The sequence below is a fragment of the Topomyia yanbarensis genome, chromosome 3 (genome assembly GCF_030247195.1).
Source record: "Topomyia yanbarensis strain Yona2022 chromosome 3, ASM3024719v1, whole genome shotgun sequence".
Taxonomy (NCBI): domain Eukaryota; kingdom Metazoa; phylum Arthropoda; class Insecta; order Diptera; family Culicidae; genus Topomyia; species Topomyia yanbarensis.
In genome coordinates this window covers 139,990,030-140,011,305 of record NC_080672.1, presented here as the reverse complement: position 1 = coordinate 140,011,305, position 21,276 = coordinate 139,990,030, and the positions used below count along the sequence as shown (strand labels likewise).

General features: G+C 40.3%; 1 protein-coding gene across 2 annotated transcripts in view; it reads left to right on the top strand.

The window, feature by feature from the left end:
• LOC131688507 (homeobox protein six1) overlaps positions 1-21,276 on the top strand; it is a 101,635-nt gene that overhangs the window by 65,294 nt on the left and 15,065 nt on the right. For both annotated transcript variants that reach the window (XM_058972800.1, XM_058972799.1), the window contains 3 exons: positions 857-984; positions 1,239-1,343; positions 10,960-11,015. In XM_058972800.1, coding sequence (XP_058828783.1) covers positions 857-984; positions 1,239-1,343; positions 10,960-11,015 — 289 coding nt within the window. The remainder of the gene's footprint in view (positions 1-856; positions 985-1,238; positions 1,344-10,959; positions 11,016-21,276) is intronic.

The window sequence follows — 21,276 nt, the reverse complement described above, 5'->3', positions numbered from 1 at the left end:
CCGCGCAACGGGTGACAACATATATATCTATCGCTGTAGACAATTGGACAGCGACGACGCTTCACCGTGAGACCAGCTGGGCCTGCACTGGACTGGAAGGGACTGGTGCGTGTGGTGTGGCAATGGTGACACAGCCGTGTTTCGGTGTGGGAAACGGAGGCGCGGAGAGCACGTTGCACAGGGTATCAGATATCAATTTCATTTTATTACTCGTTTTGATAAACGTGCTGAATTCACTGGCATCTCGGACCTGGAATAAAATTGTTTTTTTTTGTTTGTTTTGGTGGTCCATCCAAGTAGGGCCTGTAGCCGGACTGAAGCTGCGTGCCTCTGGCCGTTTATACGCGCAGATATACGACCGTGATGTTACTACCTAAACCATCGGATCAGCTGAAAATGTGTAGACGCGCTGTGTGGCTGTCGGATCAGATTCGTTTTTATTGGGCTTGCTCGGATTGCTGACAGCGACAGTCTGCGCCCTCCCATGGCAGCCGTTTTCGGTAGGAGGAATGTTTACAATGTGTTCACACACGATACGAAAATGAGCCTTCGAAACTTGATTACCCCAAGATTTGCGATTCATTGTTGGGGATTCTTGAAACTGTCATAGGAGTCACTCGAAAAAGCATGCACATTTTACGCCAGTAAAAGACAAATGGAGAAAGAGTTCAGTCAACGGTAACTTGGTTTAATTTAGCCTAATTTAACGTTAGTTTAGCGTACCATATAGGGTGTGAAGCACTTTGTTATGATTTGAATACCGATGACAAGGTTCACAGTAATATTAACAATTCCGTTCCATAAACAGTAGCTTTACATTGATCATCGTAACTCGTTGCTTTTTTTCAAATTTCAGCTCACTACGTAGAAGCGGAAAAACTCCGGGGACGACCTCTGGGGGCCGTTGGCAAATACCGAGTGCGACGCAAATTCCCACTGCCCCGGACGATATGGGACGGAGAGGAAACGAGCTACTGTTTCAAGGTAAGTCAGGTGGTTCAACATATAAAATTAGACCCGCCAACCATTGTGTAGAATTCTTTAATCCTCTGTAAATCTTTTCCATCGGTCCAACTCCAATAATCCAGATGAAAGCAATTTGATGAGGCAATCTTATTAAATGCATTCCATCAACAGCAAAACAAAAAATAAACCCACTCAAGCAACGCATCCTACTCGTTAGAATAGTGTTTTAGGGTATTCTAGATCACGTTTTTTTTTTGTTCGCTATCTTCCAGGAAAAATCAAGATCGGTTCTGCGAGATTGGTACACACATAATCCGTATCCTTCGCCGAGGGAGAAACGGGAACTGGCCGAGGCTACCGGATTAACCACCACTCAGGTAAGTGGCCCATCCTGTTTCATGGCGTTATCGGCAAAGTTTTGCGATGGGATATCGCTGCTGATGGCAGTTGGCGGCAGCGAAGGGGAACATCCATTTTCCCTAGCGTTCGCTCCGCCGCCGACCACCGTCGAGCATTCAACATTTTCATTGTGGAAGAAAAGAGTACGAACAGAGCGGGATAACATTATCTAACTTTTCGGATTGTTATTGTTAGCTTGGTTTCGTTGCTCTTTTTTCTACCGCTTCAGGCTGGATATCATCACGGAAAACTAGGTGGATTGAAATTAGATACTTTGTTTCATGTCTCATTTTTTGTTGGTTTTGTTGTACTTCAATGGGAGCAATGAAGCGTAGATTGATTCGTCAAGAAGGATAATTTGAAGAAGACGTTTTCCAAGTCTATTCTCTCTGTTTCAAGATGATTTCATTGTTATTCGATATGTTTTTGATTGTTATTTCTTTTATGCATCCAGCACGTGTTGTTAAACCTTTGTTCGTTATTGGAGGAAAAACTTATTTAACTGTTGAGATAGGTTAAGTTTCTTTTTACCATCTTACGTTTTGGAACGGGACAACCGTTTTTGAACTATTTTCGGTAAGGTAGTAATATCGGTGCACGAGATGCGTCATTCTCGTGAGTAATACTAAACCAGTGAAATCATATGTTGCGTATGACAGGAAGATAGTGATTAAAAAATCTTCTCATAAAACTTTTTCACCTCTGCCACCAAATAAGACACTCGTACGCCAGTATTGGTCTAACAATTGTTGTGTAGATCTCCTGAATGTACTTGGGTTTGATTCTCCAATATTTTCCGAAAGTCTCTTTACATTGGCCAAAGGCCATGCAAGCTTGTTTGATTTCGAAATAGATGTTAGCTAACTTGCAATAATAATTTCATCGTCAAAAAACTGCAATGGACTAGCTCCGGTTATAATCCTTCGTTGCGTGAAAAGCACCATTGATGTTTTATTTGGATTAACCGATAGTCCAACATGAAGACACCATTGCTCAAAAACACATAAGGCTTGTTGCATCAAATCAAAAAGGGTGTTAATGCAATTACCGGTGATCATTATATGATAATCATCGGCGAAACCATACGTCGGCAACCCAAGCTCATTAAGTTTCCTCAAGAAGCCGGCGACAAGGTTCCATAGAAGTAGTGACAGCACACCACCTTGAGGACATCCGCAGAATTCAGTTTCCCTATCGCTTCTTGTCTTAGCGATGAGGACAGATTTCGGTTGCTAAGCATTGCGTATATCTAGTTCGTGATATATGATGGTACTCCATGACCTCGAACTGCTTCCAAAATGGATTCGAAAGACACGTTGTCTAAAGCTTCTTCAATATCAAGAAAAACTTCTAAACTTGATCGATTTTGCGAAAAAACTTTTTCAATGTTGTTAACGGCATTGTGTAACAGGGTGGCAGTAGACTTCCCCGCTGATATGCATTTTGCATTGCATGCAGATGGTGCTCGTCCAATTTAACAAGCCGAATGAAGTGGTCGATTAAACGTTCCACTGAGGAATATTTCAATTGACTGAGAACCATATATCTAAGATGACAGTTTCTGTTTTCGCGTAATTTTATTAAGGTAATAACATTTTTATTAAACGTTTTCAATCGGATACGAAGAAATGGGAGGCAATTCAAATACCGGAAACTTGACCAACTTGCTGGAATGTACCGGCGATTTATCCTTAGGGCTAGATCAGTGCAGAGGGTCTAGAAAATCTTAAATTAGTTATGAAATTTTCGATTCGACTTCATCTCATCAAAATCCGAGACTAACTTACTGACATGACTAAGCGAAAACACTATTTATGTTTCTGAACTAGTCCTGCGTGATGTCCCGCAAGAAAAGTAATGCTGATTAGGCTGATGAGAATTAATGAAGTTGAAGTTTTGTTTGGCTTATTAAACCAATGCAATATGCACTATGGTATATTTCTCCTTAGTGGAGAAAAATTTAGGTATAAAGTAAACTAGGAAGAGAAAAAATGGTTTAGCTTGTTAAGCAAACCATGTTTCAACTTCATTAATTCTTATCAACCTAATAAGAACTCCTCTTCCTGGGGGACGTGTTTGGAGCAAGGGCCAATCCGGCACTAGCTTAGTCCTGGCACTAAGTTAGCATCAAATTCTGATGACATGAAGTCGAAACGCAAATTCCATAACTAATTATAAGTTATAAGTTTTGTGGCCCCAACGCGCAAATGTGGTTCAAAACAATTTTCTTCTTGAGGGGGCGAGTATAGCGTAGTTGGTAAATAGATTTCCATGTGCGCAGCTTACCTGGGTTCGGATTCCAACCCCGCACATAGGATTGTAGATTATTCTAATCCGAAGAGAACCTTATGGTTGAAACCTCTGTAATCGAAAAAACTCATTAGTGGAGAAAAAATTCATCTCATTTTTCTCCACTAAGGAAAAATCTAGCACACTGGAAACCGGTTTATCACTATTTCAACTAAAAAGTAGTTGAATTCTTGCTTTCGTCTAGTTGATATTTGAGCGAACTAACTTTTTAATGAAAACAATAACCTAGCGCTGTTGTTTTGATGCTGTCAGTCTCAGCCTGCATACGAAGGTTTTAGCCTAGGCACAAAACATTCTAAACTTTCCTGGGTAAAAGCTGGGACGGGACCTGCGGATTCGTGTTTTCTTATTCTTTCTTTTTGTTTGTTATATCTTACTTTTTCGATTCACACACACTAATACTTGGTGTAGTTTTAAGAAATGACATGACTTTTTTAAAGAACAAACAAGAATCGAACTTTCAATTTTTTTTTGTGAATCCATTATCATGAAGTGCAAGGTCAAAAATTGCGGTCGTAGTAAAGCGAAAAATCCGGAGATGACTTTTCACCATTTTCCGGTGAATCCCGATTTGTGAGAACAGTTGGAGAAGTTCACAAGAATTAACGATCTCGAAATTAATGAAAGCACTATCATCTCCACTATCATTATTGATCTAATGATTAATTTATTGAAATATTTGAAAAAAAGTTAGCATTTACTTAATTTCAAATAGAATACTCCCCATATTAATCACTCTGAGGACAGCCGGTTCAATCTGACATTTGCGTGCTGGATCAATTTGACACGCGTTTTTTTTCTTTCCGCAGGTCCCGTCCCAGGGTAAAAGCTTAAAAAGCTTCTGCTTATAACGTTTGTTTCAGCCTGGTCACAAATGCATACACCGTTACACTACCATTTCTGAACAACTGAAATTCAACTGATCTCATTGTTGATTTAAACTAGTTCAGCATTAAATAATGACTAATTTTGATTGACGTTTTGTTTCATCGACCGACGGTTGAAAGTATGGAGTTTAATTGTTGAAATACTGCGGAGGTCAGTTATTGCATTATGAATATTTAGTTATGTTAATGTTCTCTTTTGTGGACCCTAAACTTAAAAAATAATGAATTTTTATGATGAATCTCAAAAGAGACAAAATGGAAAAAAGGTATTTGCGGATTGTTTGCATTGGATTTATAAATTTAATTTTAAATGAAAGGTATAATTTTTAATTCTATTCTATTTAATAAGCCAGCACTACGGATAAAGTTTATTTCACATCTAGTTCTAGATGTGAAATAGAAATAGAAAATTTTTCATAGTGTTCGATAATACTTTCAATCTTCAGTGGTATACATGTATTGAAACAAAATGACAATTAAAATCGTTCCTTCTCTTGAAATATTTTTGATGATAAACTAGTTAAAACCGGCAATGAGGTCAGCTAAATTTGTGTGGTCTATGTAGTGACTCAGGTGGTTGGGTCCAGGCTAAAACAAGCTTTTAAAGCTGAGACAACTACCTAACTGCATAACCACTATGCCCAGCTTGGATAAACACAGTTGCTGTCTCTTACTCGATGTATTTCAATAGGGTGTGTATGGGGGGTGGGCGTAGCGTAGTTGGTAAATCGATTGCCCTGTACGCAGCGCACCTGGATTCGGGTCCCGACCCCGCACACATAGGGTTAGAAATTTTTCATAAGAGATTTCTCTAACCCGAAGAGGCGAATGACCTTAAGATTAAAAGCTCTATAATCAAAAATAAAAAAATAAAAAATAGGGTGTGTATCTTGGCTAGTCAAAATCAATAATAATTTTCAATAACTATTATTTTAGAATCTCGCAAAAATAAGACAAAATTTAATAACATGTTTTATTTTTTTGTTGAAATCAACTAATTAGGAAAACAAGAATTGATTTTGTTATTTTTTTCGTAGATCGCGGGCGTAAGTTTGCGTGGATGATCAAATTTGCATGTTCAAGTTCGTAACCGGAATTGTATTTTCGTGCATGATTCGAGCGTTTGTATGTTAACAGGTTTGATATGTGTGTCACGTGTGTAAATTTGTTTCTACAACTGTGTAACCGCTTGTATATTCGCGTGGACATTTGAATGTTCTCACGAACCACGAGTTTGAGTGTACGGTTTAGATCAAGAAAAGAGCTCGTTCCCATATCACTAGAGTATCCAACCAAGGCGCCCTGAGACTTCTGGTTAGTTTGTCATTGAAGCGAAGACTGAAGACACGGACCTACACCCAACACGGTGCGCTCAAATTTTCTGTTTTGGGCTCATAATCTCATTCCCAAAAGCAATCCTTTTTGAACATTGAGCAGTCCGCTCACAATTCGAGATGACACACACTCACACACAAGGAAACTTTGTTGGTGTTTGGTTTCGTATCTTTCTTCTACACCTAATATTCCCTCCACCCAATCACTACAAGTAATCTCATCATCATTGCTGCTTGCATTGTATGTTGTTTTGTTTCATTCTTTTCTCCGCTGCTATAAATAACTTGTGACCTGAAACTTCTAGTAAAAAAATTCTGATATCAGATTCTAGATTAGAACCGACGAACTTCTATTCGGTAAAACCATCTCTTTCCTACCCATACCATGACGACACACTGGTGGAGTAGTAAAATGGCATATACAAACTTCACACTAATGATGAGCGAGATAATGTCGTTCGCCTTCCTGCCGCCGCGTCGGTATTCCAGCATCGTCATTGATGCTTTTCGCTTTGTACCATTTCCCCGTTATTAATATTTCGTTTGTATGTATGTGTTGGGAACTAAACCTCACTAGAAAAAAGATTAACGGGGAGCATCAGGACTGGGACCGACAAACATCTCCTCGCTAAAACGCCTACTTTACACCTTAGGCCATAACGGCACATAATCAGTGACTACTTCAAATGAGCTTTTTGCACATTTCGATAAAAACGAGTTTTAAAGTTTGAGATTGAATATCTTGAAACTTGTAAATGGTATAAACAATTCAAAGAAGACAATTGATGCTTCTATCTATTCTGTGTTAATCTCTTAAATATTACGAAGATAATTTGACTATGATGTGAGTTTTTACTATAAACGTAAACAAAAGTCGCACTCACACGTGTGTATTGATGACAAAATTTGTACAGCGTGTCATAATCGTGCATGGAAAATTTTCCATGGAAAAAAATCATCAATTATGAACTTTTAGTCATATCTTTGGCTTCATTTGGTCTATAAATAATCGGTGAGATATATTTTGAAGGAAATGAGCCAAGGAATCTAGAAAAATAGTTATTTTTGATTACAGTGTTACTAAATATGCTATATTTCCATGTGAAACCTTTAATTACATTTTTCACACAATTCGAGTATTTTTATTTTGAAAATGATTATGCCATTGTGTTCCTCAGATAGTTTTACACATAAAAACATCTTATGCATCAAGATAACTTGAGCCAATCCCCAGACACAGACATTTGAAACAAAAAATTAAAATTTTCTCAACACTTTTCTCGCTATATCTCAGTAACCAAGCAGAATGTCAAAACTCTGTGAACGCCACTTTTTAGAGATTTTTTAGACAAGTAATGTGGCATATCTAACTCAGTTTGTTCCAAAATGGCGCTTGTCATAAGATAGCACAACAGCGACGAATGCAGCCGATGGTATGTGTTGTTCAAGTTATCTCTGCACTTCATGAGCCAACTGCGTGTAGCTATAGGGTACGATATTGTATTGTACAAGTATGAGGTTGGTTGAACACTAACGCATCGTTTGGGAGCTTTTCGCTCACAGTTCGTGAGCGAAAAAAACAGATGCCTTTCCGCTCTCAAAGATTCGTTTTGGGTGTAGGCTGCTAAGAACAAGGTTGGATGTTCTGGACGTGACCGATTCATGATCGCGTGGGAGCCGATGTTGGTATAATCTAACTTGAGCTCGAGTTTATAGATTCGTAAGTGCTAACACATTGACTCGATCCCCTGAGTGCTTTTATGTATACATACTGGCATGCGTGATCAGTTTTGTTTTATCGCGAAAAGTGTAAGCGTTTTTATGTTAACGGATTTGATCGCGTGGGCATTTAACGTCGGGTGTGTATAACTTCGGGCGTTTGAATTCGTTTATATAACCGTGAAGCCGATTGCACAATCGAAATCTTGAATGTTCGCAAAGCCATCGTTTTGATATTTAATTTTGCGTGTATGAGTGAAATGAAAGAAACAATGGCACCCTGAGACTTGTTGTCTTGTGTATATAAAATTTGTATTTTAGAATGGGAGCTGCCGGACAAGTACGATTCATGATCGTGCAAGTGCGGCTGTTTGTATGTTGGAACTTGAGACCGCGTTTATAAATTTATAAGTGCGCGATCATTGGCGTCCCGAGCAAATTCTCATGGTCTCAGACACCAAACCGCTCCATGAAAAGACACACATCGAAACACTATGGTTTCAATAACCCATAAATGATTTTATATGGGATCTACTGGACCATGGTGATGGTTTCAATAACCTATAAATATACCAAAGGGTTTTTATATGGGATCTACTGGACCATGGTCATGAGTTGATCCCATTTAAAACACTATAAAACACCATGCATTGGCGATGAAATTGGACTATGATCATGAGGGTATTCGTTTGCTTGGGGTAGTTATGCGTCAATAATTGCTTGTGCGGACGGGTTTGTATTATCGCGAAAACCTCGAGCGTTTGTATGTTATTGTGCGTGTTCTTTTTATCGCGCGAGCATTAGTATGCCGCGTATGCCGCGTATACCGCGTTTGCAATTACGCGTATAATAATTCTACGTTTACGTATGTTTCTATTACCGCGTGGCCGTTTGCCCTGGCCGGTACTTCGAAGAGAATTTCGATAGCTTCATCAAAGTTCATCTACAGAAAACTTTTCCTTGTCCGTGAAATAATTATGTCCCAGCAACTGCTTAAAATCCGCTTTGATGTAGGTCTCATCATTCATCATCACAGGTGCTTCGTTAACAGCGTCGTGTAGAATTTCCGAGCGTGCGCTTTGTCAACACGATGCTAGCATTCGTCCCGATTGGAATGATTCAGTACCTTGTACGATTTCAATCCGCATTGTTTCTTGGCCCTCTGGACGAAACTTTGCGAGACATCAAGTTTTTTGGCCAAGGTCCGCGTAAAAATGTTCGGATTCCAATTGAAATGAGCAATCAGTGTATGTGGGTGGCGCCATTGAAATTCCTATTCATCTCTCTTAAAACTGTTCAATATTGTTTCAGGATATATCGAAAAACTCTGATTTCGACTAGCTTATTCTGCGAAGAGTTGCGTAACAAACGTATAAACTGCCGAGTTATTAGCGAAAGAGAATATAAACAAAAAGAAATTGTCATTTGCACTTAGGACCATTTGACATGTTTGGCTAGATTTCGTTTCAATCACAAAAAAATAGCTTCGTTATCTACCAGAAATTTCGTGCAATGCTCACTGAATATTTAAAAATCACAAAAACTTTCGTTTAAATCACGAAAAATTGTTTCGTTTTGTTTTCTACGATGAGTTTCGTGCAATGTACTAAATATTTAAAAATCACGAAAATTGTCGTTTGAATCACGAAAAATAGAATCATTTTCTACAATGAATTTCGTGCAATGCTCTTTAATAGTATAAAGACTTTTTCGAGTATTTTATTAAATAATTCGTTTGACTAATGAAACAGATTCGTAATAAGCCTACGAAAGTCGTTTCGTGATATTTACTAAAAACTCGTAATGAAAATAAAAAAGTTGCCGTAGAACTATGAATCATTTATCATATATACGAAGAATTCATATATTTTACGAAAGTTTTTTGTACGAAACCTATTCGTAGCAGATTTACGTATGTATTTTTCAGTGTGTGAATCCTTTGAGTTTCGTACATCATTGAATAGATATGAGGATTTGGGGCCCTACATAATCAAACAAAACATTTACCTACAGTATGTAAAATAATTAAAGACTCCCTCGTTCTTTTCCATTTGATGTCCTTACCACTACTCCACTGCCACACTTTATTACGACGACAAACTTATTTAATTTTTTATTTGTTGGCTTGGAAACGATAAATCAAAAAATTAAAAAGTATGCTCTTCGTACAATACAACAAATCTTTCCTATGAACGAAAATACTGGAACGAAAAAAAGAAGTCTTTAATGTTTTACATACTGTACTACTTATAGTACCGCCCTTACTCGGTAAAGTTATTAATGTCTCCAGATTTTTGACAGATTTTCCTGTTTTTTTTATGATTTGTTGCTCCAAGGCATTGCCATCTATTTATTCTTCAACCCTCAAAAAAGCAAGCTAAAATTATGACTTCACGAATCATCGCTCCTAAGACCCAAGTAAAATTAAAAACCTCTTTTGTGTCGATTTATCAGTGAGAGAATCGAAAGCCCGAAAATGCTCGATCATTTGTATTTCAACTTACTAGTTCATTGAAACTAGAGAACTGTAGCTAGCCGGGCCTCTGGGACCTCTTGCCGTTTTGAGGGTTAAATGAATTCCTCCCGATTAATGACGTTGTAATCAAGGGTGGTCGTCCAAGTTCAAGAATTATTGAAGATTTTATATTACTGCCATTTCGCAGTGATGAAACAAGTACCGCCTTCAAGCAATAGTTTTGCCGATACTTTTATTTCGACTATGTTAGTCACATTCTCTTTTTTACATTTTAACGACTTTCAATTAGCTAGAGATGACTGGGTAGGGAAAGTTATGAAAATTAGAGCCGTAGTACTCAAGTGAGAGCAAGGATGTGAAGTATACAGATCGAAAAACTAGAAGTGGCAGGGTCATTAGAACAGGCTCAATATCTTACGGTCTTAACTTTTGTTTTCTGCTGATGAGGGTCGAGCTTAGGTAGCATAACTACGAATCACTCGAATTCACCAACATGTCTCTTGGCAAAGACAGACTTGTCCCTCTTTACCTTGAGAACCGATCGTTTTCCTTATATTCCTTCGTTTCGACCGCACACAACAACTTTTCTAACACGCAATTCTTTCGGCGCTATTTTTCAAAAGAATTATGTATTCTTAGATAGAACAGAAATATGTCCATATCTGTGAGAAATATTCCATTTTTTGATATTCAGGTGTCCAGATTTTGTCGCGAGCAAACCTTATATTAAAATATTAAAATTAAATTAAGTTGATTATATTAAATTTTTATTATTAATATTAATTGATCATTTCCAGTTTTTCAGATATAAAAATTTTATTACCAGACAGTAACCACCCCGAACTGATTTCCGTCCTGTTGTTCACAGGTTTCCAACTGGTTCAAGAACCGGCGACAACGGGACCGAGCAGCAGAGCACAAAGAGTAAGTACATACATACCTACATACATCCAATCCACATCAAACGCGGTAACATCACTATTCGACATTTCTCATTTAATCCAATTTGTACAACACAAAACAATAAATTCCATTTCGTGTCATTTGTCAACTGCGTAAATTGTGTCAATTGGAATAATGAAAAATGCCCTTTAATTGTCGGTATTGTCTCGGATGGGACCGGAGCCCGAAAGTGTCCTTGCTCATTAGCACTTCAGTATGAGCCGTGATACAAATCTAATCAAGGTGATATCTAGCTCGCAATAAGTGGTCTTGAAAGACGCAAATGGAAGATATTTGTACCGAATAGATGTTATTGTTCAAGTCGAGTTCCGAAGAAGCAAATGTCAGTCTTCACTTTTTGTGTTTGGGTCGTTCCCCTCATCATCGTTCCGATGATTGTATGTACCTACTTCCTTCGTACGGCAGCTACAGCAGCTAAGAGAACAAAACCTATGCCTCCGCTGGAAAGGGAGATAAATAAAATGTAAATAAAAATATCAAATTTCAGCCACCACAATATGGATTTTCACTCACTCGGTGTGCTTCTGCTCGTTGGATTGTATGTGCGTGCCTACCCCGGTTTCTGTTAAAGCTGTTGTATGTTTTATGTTGCAAACATATTGTGGTACCTAGTTATAACGATGAAGTCAGAGCTAAACTGAACCGATTTTCCTACCTTTCCTACGCTGCCCCAAACAAGAATTGAACGTACCTCGGAATCTTGTATAGCCAGTAGCAGCGGTTCGACACTGCTCACTTTTATGTTTTGTCGGCCATTTCGTGGGGTTTCACATGCCAAATGTGTCTCTGGGACGAGGATTTTACGAATGTTTCTGTATCATATTCTTTCAAGGCGCCTAGAAATCGACGGTATTTTTGATGGGCAATATGAATTGTGACAAACGCTATTTTATTAGCTTGTTTATTTGAAACGGGTCAATGTGAATTTTACATTTTCAACAATGTTGTTGTTAACACAGTTTGCTGATGTGTGTTAAGATATTCTCCTTTGGCGGTGACATATTAGCTGCATCGCCCGCTACAACTTGCGGGTCATCGGTTCTACTTTCTCTTGCGTTGTCGTTCTCGTCCATGGTGTTTTCGTTACTGTATTCTTACTGCTCACGTTCGAATGTTCTTATTTGTTTCTGTTCTTTGTTGTGCAATATACGTTGGAAAAGAAATGTACAGTTTTCTGATCAACAATGTTTAGAACAGCACAAATCAATCTCCAGCATAAACGTACAGCAACTATGAATTTATCTCCACTTATGCAGGTAGGTAAATATTTCATAGCATTGGTTTAAGAACCGTACTTCCAAAAAAGAAACTTCTATATTGGAAATTTACTTTACATTGTCTTCATTGCTTACAACAAGACAGGCATGACTAACCCACGTGAAAAGCCTCGTGCTTGCATTCTTGCAAATAAGGCTATTGACGCGTATCTCGTATCGGAGCTCACAGCTTGCGATATATGTGATGTGACAGTTACTCTGACTGTTGGTAACGTAGACAAAAAATACATATATTGTACAACATATTTACCGCATAACGAGTCATCTCCTTCTGATAATTTCAAAAGCTTTATATCATATTGTAGCAAAAATGGGCTTCAGTTCATCATCGGCAGTGATGCGAATGTTCATCACATCATTTGGGGCAGCTCAGACATCAATCTGAGAGGCTCTGAACTGATGGAGTACATAAGTAGTACAAATTTCCATATTCTGGATGTGGGAAACCGACCAACTTTTGCGAGGTCTGGGAGGAAGGAGGTGTTAGACATAACACTTTGCTCTGATAGAATTTTGCATGAGCTGGGAAAGTGGCAGGTTCCAAATGAAACTGAACCGTCTCTATCCGATCATAAATATAAATTTTTCGATCGATTTGATGTCACCTTCAATGTGGTAACATATCGTAACCCTAAATCTACAAACTAGGACCTCTTTTTGGAAAACTTGGCGACTAAATTTCATTGATATTTTCCAACAATTAGTCAACTAGACGACTTAAAACGACTTGAGCTTGAAAGAATGAAGAAGGATATGAGAAGAGCTTGGAACCGGCGTCAGCGTGATGATTCCAGGGCTTTCAGGTCAGCTCGTAGTACATATAAGAAATGTCCTAGATCTGCAGAGCTGGCTAGTTGGCAAAACCTATGCACTAATATCTCTTGTCTGAACGAGGCTAGCAGGTTAAATAAAATTCTCTCGAAATCGAAAAATTTTAAGATGAACCCCTTAAAAACCAGAGATGGTGTTTATGTGACGAACGAAAAAGATGTTCTTAATTGTCTCTTCGACACACACTTTCCAGGTTGTACCGATCCGGAGCTGAACAATGTTCACAGATCTCATTCTGGTGATTCGGACTCGTGGGCGTTAGCACGCACATTGGTTTTCACTGAATCGGTCAAGTGGGCAGTTGATAGCTTTGCTCCATACAAATCACCTGGAAAAGATGGAATACTTCCCGTGCTACTGCAAAAGGGATTTGATATTCTTAAACATGTCTTGAAAAAGATTATGCTTTCCAGTCTTGCTACCGGGTATATCCCGAAAGCATGGCGAGATATAACTGTTAGATTTATTCCCAAAGAGCGGCGCTTGATCTACGAAGAAGCCAAGAGTTTTAGGCCTATCAGCTTAAGTTCTTTTTTTCTGAAAGCTTTGGAGCGGATAATCCATCACCTTATCAGGAACGTTAGTTTAGATGAATATCCACTACACACAATGCAACAGTGTGCATATCAGTGTGGGAAATCCACGATCACTTCACGATGTTGTTTACAACATTGAAAAAGCCTTCTCGCTCAAGCAATCTATCTTGGGTGTATTTCTAGATATTGAGGGTGCTTTTGACAATGTGTCCTTCCAGTCTATTCTGGAAGCGACGCGCGGTCATGGGAGACCTGCATGTATCTCGGGTTAGATAAACGCAATGCTTAGTAACCGCATACTTTGCTCGTCACTGCGACAGGCTGAGATACGGAAGTTGAGTATTTGCGGTTGTCCTCAGGGCGGCGTTCTGTCATCTTAGTTATGGAACTTGGTAGCCGACGGATTCATGAAGAAACTCAATGAGCTTGGATTTCCAACCTACGGGTTTGCTGACGATTGCCAAATACTAATAACTGGATTTTGCATCGGAACAATCTTTGACTTAATGCAACAGGCATTAAGGGCTGTTGAACAGTGGTGTTGACAAGTTAAATTATCAGTTAACCTAAGCAAAACTTCAATGGTTCTTTTCACGAAGAAGCGAATAACAAGCGGGGTTCGTCCCTTGTAGTTGTTTGATTCTGAGCTACTGTGTGCAGATCAAGTCAAATACGTTGGAGTTATATTGGATTCCTAACTGAATTGGTCTGCTCACATTGAGTTCAGAGTGAAGAAAGCGTGCATGGCCTTCGGTCAGTGCAGACGAACTTTTGGAAAGACCTGGGGTCTCAAACCTAAATACATCTATTGGATTTACAGGACAATTATACGTCCAATACTGTCATACGGATGCCTTGTTGGTGGCAGAGGGGAGAGGTGATGACAGTCCAGTCAAAGCGAAACCTTCTGCAAAGAATGGCGCTCATGGCGTTGATTGGTGCTACCAGTCATACACGATTTTGGTCACAATTCTTGCTCCCAGCGATATTACACTCACGTGTAGTTTTCCTTACAGGACATTCCATTTGAAGATTCCCTCTCGAGAGGAGTGGTTGTCTGGATATATGGAAAGACAACAACAAATGCATGTGGTCTGTTACACTGACGGTTCTCTGATGGAGGGACTAACTAGGTAGATACTGTACTGTATTCCAAGCCGAAATCTTTGCGATTATGTGCGGGGTACAATCGGCCCTTCAACTGAGTTTGTCCGGCAGAGTTATAAACTTCTGCTCCGATACTCAGGCTGCAATCAAGGCCCTTAGCTGGGACAAATCACGGTCCAAGCTAGTGATCGCGTGCCGAACCCAAATCGAAGAACTAAGCTGTGTCAACACTATCTACCTTGTCTGGATGCCCGGACATTCCGGTATTACTGGAAATGAATGGGCTGACAAATTGGCCAGGACAGGTTCAGCGATTGACTTCGTTGGTCCTGAGCCCGCGCTGCCAATTTCAACAAGTTGGATAAGGGAAAAAATATCGCCCGAGCACCGTAATTATTGGAGAAATCTACAACCGTGTCGCCAAACAAAGGCGTTTCTAGAACAACCGTGCCCTGTGATTTCGAAAAATCTCCTACGTTTTGCGAAGCTCCGCTGCGGCATGCTGACCAAGGCTTTAATCGGCCACTGCAAACTCAATTATCACGTGGCAACTATTCAGCGCGCTGAGTCTTTTTCATGTGATCTTTGTGAATCCGGCTACGGAACCTCATATCATCTGATATGCAACTGTCCAGCGGTAGCGCAATTGCGATTTCGAGTTTTCGGCCGTCCTTATATAGACGAAACTATGTTTGGACGCCTGAAACTCATAGACATACTAAAGTTTCTTATCCAATGTGGCAAAGAGCTTTAGGCTTACTCGCAGACGAGTTGAACTACTTGTGAGATTAACTTACCTGTTGTTTATTTTTGTTTTAGTGCTGTTATTTTTCCCACCCTTCCAATTCTACTTCCCCACACCTCCTTGTCCTTTCCTTCCGCTCAGGAAATGATGAAAACACACGGCAAGGCACAAATCCCCAACTACATACGGGGAACGTGCCATTTAAGCCAATATATTCTGATTCTCGATACCTGATTGGTTTCTCAAACTTATTGATACAAAACCAACGAATAGTTTGCGATAGCTCAACTGAATCCGACCGAATCCGCACTGCTCCGGGTTCTGGATCAACTGAAAGCGAAAGAGGTTCACAAAATCTTCCTGAAACCGCCGGACACAGGTACGGTTACAAAATAGTCATACCGAGACCGTCGTGATGATCAACAATTATCTGACGTATAGCAACAAGGACACCACATTCTACCTGTATTTTGACGTTGACGGTTTGACGAATGATGCTCGTAAATATTATAAAGACTTTCGTATATAGCAACGAACAATTCTAGAGAAAATTTTCAATAGGACGTAAGTAACATTGAGAGCCTCTCCTTGTTTACTTTCTCTTTCGTTTATTACAACGTCATTACAACACTTTGCACTAATTTTCCAGTACATATCGAAAGCCTACGGTTTTTACTAGAATATTATGCAAAGAGTAGAGTAGTAAATGTTGAAATGGCCGAATAATGAACAGAAGAGAAAGACCCCAAAGAGAATCTCTCATTGTTACATACGTCCTATTCTAAATTTTCTCTAGAATTAGGCGATCCATGAGACACTTCTGATCAGCTGATTATTTCTCGAGTACTTTTCCAAATGGACGTAAGTAACATTGAGAGCCTCTCTTTGTTTACTTTCTCTTTCGTTTATTACGACGTCATTACAACACTTTGTACTAATTTTCCAGTACACATCGAAAGCCGACGGTTTTTACTACAATATTATGCAAAGAGTAGAGTAGTAAATGTTGAAATGGCTGAGTAATGAACAGAAGAGAAAGACCTCAAAGAGAATCTCTCATTGTTACTTACGTCCATTTGAAAAAGTACTCGAGATTTCTTCTGACGTACCTCGGGTGGGTGCGATGTTGGACAAAATCACCAATTTGATCCAACATCAAACGAATCAGACTAACGAAGTATGGTCGTCGGACGGGTTTTTCGGTTCGCAGGAGCAAACTTGTTGACAAAACCCCTCGCTGAATTGTCAAACAAACATCGTGGAGGATTGCCTAATTCATTTGTCTAATGAAGCCGTTTCGTAATAAGCCAACGAAAGTCGTTTCGTGGTTTTTACAAAAAACTCGTAATTAAAAATAAAATAGAACTACGAATGGTTCATCATATGTACGAAAAATTCGAATGTTTTATGAAAATTGTCTGTACGATACTAAGTCGTAGCGATTTACGAATAAATACGAAAGCACAAGCATCTGACGTGAACGCGAATCATTTCTCGCCCCAGTGAGGTTCAATCCCAGCTGAGGTTGCTGAGATTTTCTGAAGTGAAAAATCTGTGTTCACATTTTCCTTTAGAAGGGAAGTAAAGGGTGTCCCACATCAAATAGCATCCCGACAAAAACGCTGTAGAAAACTACCTAGTGGACGGATGCTTTTCAAACTTGCAAATAATAAAATATAATTCATTAGTAAGCTTTTGGCACATTTATTTCATTTAACTTCAATATCACAACTGTACGCTCTCACCTTACACTTAACTCCACTCATTACGTTTTGCACATCTGTCTGCAGCTGTACGGAAACCCACTTTTTCTTCATGTCTTCTTCAGAATTGACCTCCTTGGGATACTTCCGTAGTGCCTGATTCATAATTGCCCAGTATTTTCTATGGGCCTCAGTTCTAGTGCATTGGGGGATTCATGTCCTTAGGTACGAAAATGACACCGTTGGTTTCGTACCACTCCAGGACAACATTTGAATAGTGGCACGAAGCTAGATCCATACTGAAGATCGTAGGGTTCTCATGTTGCTTCAACAGAGGAAGCAGGCATTCCTTGAGATGGAACTCCCCGTTTACAGTACTGGTAGCCATGAACGGAGCACTCTGTTAGCAACACGAGCAGATCGCTTGCAAAATCATGTATTTATTGAACTTTGAAGGTTCTGCTTCCTTACTTCCTCCGGAACATCAAACTTGTGCTAGGCGGTGAACAACAGTAGCCCGGGAAGCTGCCGGAAGCCCACCTTGACATAAGTCTCATCATTCATGATGAGACAATGAGGCTTCGTCAGCATCTGGGTGTACAGTTTCCGGGCTCGTGACTTTCCCACCGTATTTTGTCGTTCGTCACTATTTGGAGCTTTCTGCACCTTAGCTCAAAAAATTGATTGAAGAATATTAAAATGAGAAATGATTAAATTTAATATGAATGACGAAATGCTCTAGAACCCAAACTTCTCGTATTCTGGCAAAGGTCGCAAAAGTTCCGTTCGTTTTATGAGGCTTTTTCTCATTTGAAAATCAGCAAAATATTACAGTTGAGTTGTATGATTTACAGCTTATAGCAGAATTGTTATTAAGAATAAGGATTTTTTGGGAAACGAAGATACCTTCATCAAAATGCCAAAAAAATTCTTTACAAGAAGGTAGGAATTATAATTTTCCCAGTGCTACTTCAAAAATTATAGCCTTTAATATATCCCCCCCCCCAATATTTTCCAGTGCCAATGCCAAAAACTTCAAGCGAAGTGGTGTGTGTTTATACAATCCATCTCCCACTGCCCGGCAGTACTTTTTTTGGAAGAAACTTGTCTACATCTATTTATTAATAAATTTTGTAGTATCCATAGATGTACACATGTTTTAGCCCTGGAGATGAAAGGCGATAGTTCTACTGTACATCCAACGACCCATTTCTAGAGTGCCTGGTCATACACGTACATATACAATAAGCCTTGCGCGAATACATCCACGTGTCAATAGGATATGTGCATCATATTCGCACTTCCAGAATGAAAAATAATATTTTAATTCTCCTCTATCCACAATCAGTGAAATCGTTGCACCAACTAGCCAAGTTCAGATGGCGCTGTGGATGCTAAGTGGGCGTATTTTTTGGTGGTTTGATTTGCGCAAATACATTAGTAGGCGACGATAAAATCACTACGTCTCTACATTACACTATTCTCGCGATATTTTTGCCTACAAACACGTAACACACCAGGAGAAACGACCTACTAAGCGATTAACTTCGATTTCCTGTTAAATGTCAGTGCAATATTTTGAAAACTATCGGACGAATACAAAATCGCTTCTAATGGCGATTTCGCTTGAACCTGAAACTGAGTCAGGTTCTAACCCCAACCGCTGTCAGTTCATACATTTTGACAGCAGTTGGGGTTAGGAACTGACTCAGTTTCGCCTCAAACGAAAACCACATAAGTGATTAGGCAGTGCTGCCACTTTTTTCGACTTCAAGTGAAGTGGGCGGTGGTCTAAAATTGTCCAAATGATGTGACATTCGGCATCTGAGTTTACTTTGACATGTGTCACAACATGAAACCCCTTTAAGATTCTAAAAAAAAATTCCAAGCCTAGTCCAGAGGTGGTGTAGCATTTAATGGTTGAAGCCAAGAATTGATCCACTACTGGCATCCTGCTATCGCGTCGTAAGAGGCGACAAAAAGGAAAGTTTTCCTTTCATTTATTGGATCTATCTACTAGATTTCTATTTGAGCGTGTGTATATGTGTATAGTATTTAATGAACCTCCTGGATGCCTAGTACCCAAAGCCTCCGATCATCTTAAATTGTGCACAAATGCCAGTACAGTTTATTCTCATCCATATCTCTACAAACGATTATTCTAATCACAATTAGTGTTGGACGCCAATCGCTGAAGGACGCGTACTGAGTCGTCATGACGTAATCGTTGAGCGTCTCTTCCCGAAGCCATGGTCCAACTACCTGGTCACCGACACCGTATGGCGAAGAAGAAGAAGAAAAAAATACCAGTCAAACTCTTTGGAACGGGATAAACGATGGGGTCTTAACACTGCGGCTACCCCGGGAAAGTGAAAATGGTTTGTTTCGCGAACGACGTGTGATGGTGATGAGTGAGACACTTGGATAAGTAGAGGTGTCGCTGACGGATACAATAGACGCGATCGAGAGCTGGATGAACGGAGTCAAGCTGCAAATAGCTCGCCACAAGACGGATGTTTTGATGATCAGCAACTGGAAAGCGGTTCAGCGGATACGGATCACCGTCGATAGGCATGTGATGGCATTGAAGCATGCACTGAAGCAGTTGGGAGTGATGATAGACGACCGGTTGAGCTTTAACAATTACGTTGATTACACCTGCGAAATGGCAGTCTGTTATCAAGTGTTTTGTCATCGATTCTGCGATATGGGGCTCCTGCCTGGGGTGCGGCACTGAAACCCAAGCGAAACCGTGAAAAGCTGTTCCGGCTGGTGGTCGTACAAGTTGCGATTTCGTACAGAATAATATCTTCGGAGGCAGCATGCGTTATCGCCGAGATGATCCTCATCTGGCGGAGGATATCAAGTGCTACAATCAATGAAACGCGAGGAAGATGATGAGATTCGATTTGATTTGGCATCCTGGGACAATGTGTAGACAGGAAGTAGCGGCTTATTTCAAACCTGTCGACGTGGGTCAATAGAAAGCACGGTGAAATGACCTTCCATCTGAAACAGCTCCTGCCGAGGACTAGTCGAGTAGACTGCAATGGTGCTCCGAGCATGGGTCGTCGAAACGCCAGCGAACCGCAAGCCACGCTCCAGCCGGAATCGCCAGACCGACCACCGCACCCCACCGGTTATTCATATAGCGGAAACCAAAGAAAAACTCGTTATTGGGAGTACTTCTTTCGCCAGGGAACTCTCCGTCAGCGTAAGCTAGATTCACCGCTGGGGACTAAACTGAGTAGACCGCGACGAGACACCACCAGTCGCGGGTCGCTGGGCACCGAACGCCCTGCTTCACCGGAATCACCGAACTGACCTCGGAATCTAGCTGATTCGCTCGGTTTCAGGAGAATTTCTCTCGCCGGGGAACTCTCCATCGGAGTAGGTCAGGTCCATCGTCGGGGACTTGATCGAGTAGTTCGCGAACAAATCGGGGAGCTGAATGGCTTATCAAGGAAGTAGTGCTAAATAGCACTAGAAGGAAAATCAAGAGCTTATAGGAGTTTCGGTGCTAAATGGCACCGATCATGAAGCTAAAGGGCTCAATTAGCTGCGGTACTTAAATCATAGAAGAATCGGTATCAGGAGAACTTATTTCACCGGGAAACTCTTCGTCAGTGTACAGGCAGATTCCCCGCCGGGCACCAGGCTGAGTAGATCGCGACGAGACACCACCAGTCGAGCCGAGGCTCCAGTAAACCGGACGGACTACTCCACCGGAATCGGCGAACTGAACACGGCACCTGACTGGTTGGCTCGCTTTCGAACTTCTCTCGCCGGGGAACTCTTCGTCGGAGTAGGCTAGATCCATCGTTGGGGGCTAGACCAAGTAGTTCGCGAACAAGTCGGAAGCACAACGAGGAAGTGGTACTAAATGGCACAAGGGAACCGAAGGGCTCAGTAAATTAGACAGTCTGAAGTTTGCCGCCCAGATTGTCCTCGTAGGGGACGAACACTAATTCTTGACCCACAGTTAGCTTACATAAATTGCCACTTAGTGTGGATGGTCGAAAA